At 33.7% G+C, this 7,098-nt stretch overlaps 1 protein-coding gene across 2 annotated transcripts; it reads left to right on the top strand.

The window, feature by feature from the left end:
* The first annotated feature begins 3,179 nt into the window (after positions 1–3,179).
* Positions 3,180–5,693, top strand: LOC114720351 (transcription factor bHLH123-like). Of its 2 annotated transcripts, none has more exons than XM_028906001.1 (7): positions 3,180–3,511; positions 3,621–4,236; positions 4,329–4,436; positions 4,581–4,646; positions 4,801–4,866; positions 4,962–5,012; positions 5,109–5,693. In XM_028906001.1, exons 1-7 carry the CDS (start codon positions 3,258–3,260, stop codon positions 5,256–5,258), a joined length of 1,311 nt encoding a protein of 436 aa, XP_028761834.1. In that variant the 5' UTR covers positions 3,180–3,257; the 3' UTR covers positions 5,259–5,693. The 2 variants fall into 2 exon arrangements, with proteins under 2 accessions (XP_028761834.1, XP_028761835.1); XM_028906002.1 differs by having other exon boundaries at positions 4,801–4,860.
* Positions 5,694–7,098: the final 1,405 nt, after the last annotated feature.

Consider the following 7,098-nt stretch of genomic DNA (forward strand, 5'->3'; position numbering starts at 1 on the left):
AAAATACACATAATTAGTGGTGCAGAATGACATAAGGGCTTCAAATTGTGGTTTGACCCACAATATTCAACTCGGTTTTACCCGCCACAATTCAACCTTGTCATAATAAAGGCACGATTCCTAAAACAAAAGGGCATTAAAATGTCGTAATATAGAGTGTGCATATATATATATATATATATATATTGATTATGATTCCTCAATAAATTTGACTACTCACGCCCAAAAAAAAAAAAAAAACAGTTGCTACGACGTATGCTTACAAATTAAACTATGGTCTTTCCAGCCAGTTGTCCCCCTGCGGATACTCTATACCACAGTTTTTCATTTTCGGCTTGGTTGATGATGTATTTTAAAATATTTTATTACGACGCTTCAGTCGTCTGATCACTGCATATTTTAATTTATATTACTTACTTCTTTTTTTATTTTTATAAATCAGAGTATTTTGAAATCGTTTTGGACATGAGAAGGAAAGTTCAAGTTAAAGTTCTTCTAATAAATACGTTTTCTGAGATTCAAACTTATGTTATCCTCTTTATAAGAGGTAAGATTACTTACAATGTCAATGTACTTTCGTCTAAGTTATATACACACACTCTGTGCCAGATATAAGACCTAATATCAAAAAATACGCAAATTAAGGAGGTATCCAAATCTATGTATTATTAAAAAAAATTGAACATAAGTATTAATTAATTAATTATATCTAGAAATCTGTATATTTAGGGCTCATATTTAAGAATGGAGGAAGTTATACACTTATGTGGTTATGCCTGATACAACTTATTATAGTTTTTGTATTGTTTATATATCATATATGATACTTTTGATTGATGATTTTTTTTTTAAATTCGCATTTTATTTTTTGTCTCAACGAATATACCTGTGTTTTTATATGTCGAGAAATTGTAAATATTCAGTCGTTTTTTAATACATCCCCTAGTTGTATTTGTTTAATAACTTACATGCAGTTTTTAAGTCAGAGTTTTTGAGAGAGACAATAATCCAATTTAGCTTTTTGGATGAATGTTAAGGAGGTGAAGGTGATGCAACACATATACACACATATCAATTATTGTAATATTCACTAATTAAGAACATTAATTAAAGTTAAATTGTCGCCGGAAGATTCTATTCTATTTACTCCGTATTATTTTTAACTGAATTTGCTCTATATTTTGGGAGTTCAGTAATTGTTTAATCAATCCATCATTAATTTTTATTTTTAAAAGAAGCTCTTCAACTCCAATTATATTTCATTTGTTTTCACTAAAACATCCAATTTTTAATGCCTTTTCTGTAGTAAAAAATGCAAGTACTATATTAGGGTAGGAAAATAACTTTATGCTTTTCAGAGAGTTTATGACTAATTTGAGTTAAGGCCCCTTTAGTTTTTTTATTCAAAAAATTAGTCCTTAAAAAAATATATGATAAACTTTAATTAAGATTTTCGCAGATGACATATTGCTAATGTAAGTAATGCTGTCTCATCAGTATGACAATAATAACATTTGGTAAATAGTTATTGTTATCAAAATCGGCCATAATTCTATAATTGACTCCTTAATGAAAAAATTATAAGAATCTTGATCTGAGTTGATTAAGTACAACTTTAGGGAATTACAAACTCTATTCTCTCTGGGAGTGGAAATAGGTCAGGTTAGACCATATTTTATCCTTAACAAGCCAGGTCTGTTTAGCAACAAGCTGGCTTGAACCTGACCTGTGACTTGTTATAGGTGTTTTTTTCAGCTTGAGTCTGGCCTGGCCTAAGCCTATTAAAACAACTTGTAATTTTAAAAATTTCAAAATGCATGGTAAAAAATACATAGACTAATAAAAAAAAGTAAAATATACATACTATATAATAATTATTTTTATTGTTATATTTTATTTAAATTTTAATCTCATAAGTAATATTTGAAATTATAATTACGGTTAATATTATTAAAAACAAGTCATAAGTATATATATTAAAAATTGAAATAAGACTAGATATAAGTACCAACTTAAAATTTAAATTAAGATAAGTAAGCAGACCAAGCCAAACATGACAGGATTAACAGGCTTTGGGCCTCACCTCTTAGACTAAATAGACCATCAAAGAGGGCTAAGTCTTTTTCTGTTTTGAAACAGACCAGGCTAAATATAGGCTAGGCTATAGGTTTTTAATAGATCGCTTGACCTGTTTTCACCCCTAATTCTCTCTATCGGAATTTTATAATTGTTTTAAAGATTTTAATTTTTGGTTTGTTGCTTTATTGTATGTTCAATCTTCATTTTTAATTCGAAAAAAATGTTTGACTTAATATTTGAATCCATTATAGTCTCTGTGTGTATATAAAAAATTTTTTTTGCCAACATGTATATATATATATGTAATAATAAGTTAAAGGAGTGAAACTATAATAATTATTCTATGATTATCTACTCCCAATGTACGTAGAAAGCATGTTTTGATTACCAATATGTGTTCATGGAGGTTTATGATACGCCCTTTTATCCTTTTTATACGATACTTTTATTCTTTTCGCCCAATGTAAGAAAAGAAAAGACTATTAGGGTAACTCATTAGTCCTATTTAAAAAAAAAAAAAAATTCAATCTTATGCATATTTAAATTCAAGTTTTATTTTTCCAAAAAAAAAAAAGCAGCAAACATTAAAAGGAGGTAATATTAAAGGGACGTCCCGATGGAAGGAAACAAAGCAATTAGTTGAGGAAATTAAATAGCACCGATCAAACATTAATAAGTTAATAAAATTTATTAAAAGTTAATTTTCAAAAAGCATTTAATCTAATTATATTTCTTAGAGATTAATTTTAAAATAGTCAATTATTATTGATCTAAGTGCTGATGAGAGAGTGCAGCTTTCTTTTTAATGAGATTTGTAGAATATAATTGATTGATTGTTGATAGCAAACCAGCAATATTCGGCAGAGAATATATAATTGAGCATTTTAACCAAATAGAGTCAAAACTCAAAAGAGAAAGTAAATAAAAAAAGAATCGAAGAAATTCAGTTTTTTTTTCTTTGTTAAAAAAAGACGCTTTTAATTCTCCCGTCTAATCAAGCGCTCCCTGAATTGTCCTGTTGCCCTCATTCTCCCTCAACCTGGTCTTTCACTCTTCACCTCCCAATATAAATATTGCGAAGTTGCGAACCGTTTTAAATTCATTTTCTTCTCAGAAAGAAGAAGAATCTGATGCTCTTAAGAAGCAGCCACACCCACCACCATCTTCACTAACCAGCCATGGCGGAAGATCAATTTCAAGCCACTGGAAACTGGTGGGACTCAGCCAGAAACTCCAGGTTCGAAACTGAGGCTTCTCAATCTTCCTCCTCCATCCCCAACTTCGCTTGGCAACATACAGATATGTCGTCTCATCAAGACCTCAAGCCAAGGTCTTCCATGGCGGCTTCACCTTCTTCCTCCGACCCCAACCTGCATATGATGGGTTTAGGCCTCTCTTCCCAACCTCTGGACTGGAATCAACCCTCCTTTCTGTAAGTGCAGCACTCCATAAAGATCTCCTTTCTTTTGATATTATGTTAATGATGAGTACGGAACTTGATTCCGTGAGGAAAAGTCTGTAACTTTGTGCATGTCGTTTAGCCGAGGTGCAGAGAAAGGTGGGGAGAGCAGTTTCTTGAACGCATCAAGCACGAATTTTCAGCAAGAAAGTGCCATGGGGTTGTCTCAAGTTCAGTGGAGGGACAAGTTGTTTTCTGCTGAGTCGTCTTCTTCAACGAACGAGTTCAAACAAGTAAACCGGGGTTTCTCTTTAGATCAAACGCAGTTTAGTCCTCAATATAGTTCTGGGGAAAGTACTGTAACCACCCAAGGCTTAGCATCTAGTACTAACTTTCAGGTGGATTTTTATGGCAACTCATCCATATTACAAGGACTATTACCACCTGATCATAATAACAATAGTCAAGTCCAGTATGATCATCACCAGAATCGCCAGATAAACTTTCCATACCAAACAAGCTACGGATTGAACAGTAACGATCAGTTAATGCCTTCATGGTCTAATAAAGTTCCTCAATTTCTGCGAGCTTCACCTCCAAAACAACAACCACCCCATAATAACAATCAGTTGCATTTCACAAACAACGCTCCTTTCTGGAACGCTTCTGAGGCCTCAAATATTAAAGATGCTAGATCTGGCTTCTTTCCCTCTTTGCAACCTCCATTCCCTTCTCCAAGCTTCGATGTTCAATCCAAGGTATGGTTCATTACCATCACATACTCTATAATATCTTTTAGTGTGCGTTTGTGGTTAATGCATTAATGTACCATAAACGTGAGGTTTTGCAGAATATGTGTGAAGTTAGGGAGTCGAGTAGCGTGGTGAAGAAAAGTGGGAGCGAGGCAGCACCCAAAAGGCCTCGGAACGAAACACCGTCTCCTTTGCCAGCGTTTAAGGTAATCAATTCGTTTTGACAAGAAAGGACGTTTTATCTTATCATCATTGTTGCTGTTTCTTTTCTTTTTAAGATTTTGTCTTTCGTTGCATCTGAATCCATAAACATGGATATATGAAGCCGTAGTTCGGGTTTTAATTAACAGGTAAGAAAAGAGAAGATGGGGGACAGAATCACTGCGCTTCAACAATTGGTTTCGCCTTTCGGAAAGGTGATGAGAATGATCATTCATTTACCCCTCGCAAATTTCATGATCACAGAATTATATATATATATATATATATTTACATATACGTATACACACACACACAATTGCAACTTATATCAATGGGTTTTGAAATACTTTGTGATATTGTTTGTGCCAGACCGATACAGCCTCGGTGCTCTCTGAAGCCATTGAATACATCAAATTCCTCCATGAACAAGTGACAGTAACCCCCATTACCTATTACTGTGCAATTATATGATTAAAATAATAGCACAAAGCTTCGTCTTATCCTTACATGCTTTTCTTTTTCTTTTCTAGGTTTTAAGCACACCGTATATGAAAAGTGGAGCTCCCATACAGCATCAACAGGTAATAATGATACTAGTTTATAGTTTTAAATCATCACAACCTATAGAACAGCCGTGTTTATTTTACGTAATTTTTTTTTAAAAAATATAAATACAGAGTCCTGGTAAATCTAAAGAAGGCGACGGTGGGAAGCAAGATCTGAGAAGCAGAGGTCTATGTCTGGTGCCGATGTCGAGTACGTTTCCAGTGACTCAAGAAACCGCAGTTGATTTTTGGACGCCAACATTCGGAGGAACGTTCAGATAACTAACGGTGACAAATTGGTGCACGAAACTAGGACACAAATATCTTATCAAACCTGTTCAAGTTGGGGACGATAAGATTTTCATAACATCAAAGATAGAGAAGACACAGAAGCCCACATAAATTTGTAAAGTTGTCACCTCTGCACATCTGGCTAGAGAGAGAGAAAGAGAGGGAAAATGTGATAGCAGAGAAGGAAAGGAGGAAAGAAAGATGAGATGACCCTCCAAAAGAGAGAGAAAAAGGCCATTGTTGGGCCAGCCGAATGCAGAATGATGCAGGGTGTGGCAAAATATTGGGACCAGCTGAACCATATTAGTTTGTAATAATTGAAGAATTATATGCTGAGGGTGGCAAAGTGTGATTAGGAAGGACAAGGTTGCTCAATGTAGGGATTGTTGTTAGACTAAACTAGAAGGAAATTTGTTGTTTGTAGGAGAAAAAGAGAGCTATTTTTTTTAATTCCATGTTACTACATATATTGCTAATATAGTTGGCACTGCCTTAAAAAAAAAAAAATCTAATCCGAAGGAATAATTGAGATATAGTATTCAATATAAGACTGTTAGTGTGAGGATATGTTTTTGATTGGAAATCTCACTGATTTATTTATATCTTTAGAATATGTAAGTGGAAGTCAGAGGGTGGCCCACACCTTCTCTTCCATATTTTAGTTTCAATTAACTTTCATGTACCAGAAATAATTTGCAATAAAATATATATCTTGCAGATGCTTTTCGCACATGCTTCTGTGCTTTATACCGAATGGTCACATAAAGGGTCTTCTATTGGAAGTATATGGAGGGAGAGAGAAAACCCCTCGTTACTTTATCCTCTTCAAAATTCAGAAAAGGCCTTTCTTTCTTTTTAATATATATTAATTATGCGCAATATTCTGTAAATAACTTCCCTGTAACAGAAAACTTTGAACCAATATTTCGGAATAATAATACATCGTTAAAAAAAAGACCTTTAAAGGTATTCTCCTCTGATCTTCCTTTTTTTTTTTTAATTTTTGTTTACAGATATAATGACAACAATCCAAGCTACATGATTGGCACATATATTTGTAAATTCCGTCTATGAAAATAAAAACTAATATTATATATGACTATGTTATTACCTTGAACGTGCTCGCAAAGTTTTCTGATTTTAAACTTGATCACTTTACCGGTTGAGTTATGACTTTGCAGCTATTGGACGGAGAATGATTACTAATGTTGCTCCTGGGCCAGGGAATTGGAGCCTTCTGACTTAAAGTACTTTACCAAATCTCACTTTCTAACTTGTGAAGCAAGATTAGAACATATATTAGTGCAAAGAAAGAGCATCTAAGCATTAGTCATTATTATGCTAACAAAGCTAGCCTGTCATGGGGCTCCTTATGTTTCCCTGTATTACTTTCTGCAAATTTTGTCTTCATTAAGAAACTGTCAAATGTGACTTCAATGATTCAATCTTTTCTCTTCCGTCACAATAGCCTGAGTTTGTACATTCATCTTACATAGATTGTGTACAGTGGGAATCTGTTATCATCCTCCTGATCGACATGTTTATTTATGTGGAAAGATCCTTTGGCACAAAGATATACAAGTAAACGAGGAGCCCCTCAATACTGTTTCTTTCTCACTACTATATAACGATCAGTATGTTCAAGCGCAAGGATTTTGAAAATAACTGGTGTTTCGGGTCCTGATATTTTTTCCGCAGTGGATTTTTGTTTTCTCACTGTTTGATTATCATGTTCACAGTTCAGGAGTGATTGTTCCCATGAATATGCCGCTTCCTATCTAAGGACTAGAAGACGGTAAATTTCATTTTACATTATTTTAGCACAGTTACC

This window comes from Neltuma alba, unplaced genomic scaffold (assembly GCF_004799145.2).
Source record: "Neltuma alba isolate B1F8T4 unplaced genomic scaffold, ASM479914v2 tig00011974_pilon, whole genome shotgun sequence".
NCBI classification, from domain to species: Eukaryota; Viridiplantae; Streptophyta; class Magnoliopsida; order Fabales; family Fabaceae; genus Neltuma; species Neltuma alba.

Excerpts from the sequence above, each read along its gene's own strand:
- LOC114720351 (XM_028906001.1), top strand. The coding sequence starts at position 3,258 with ATGGCGGAAGATCAATTTCAAGCCACTGGAAACTGGTGGGACTCAGCC. Across the intron at positions 4,237-4,328 it reads GCTTCGATGTTCAATCCAAG|AATATGTGTGAAGTTAGGGA; the intron begins GTATGGTTCATT and ends GAGGTTTTGCAG. Across the intron at positions 4,437-4,580 it reads CTCCTTTGCCAGCGTTTAAG|GTAAGAAAAGAGAAGATGGG; the intron begins GTAATCAATTCG and ends TTTAATTAACAG.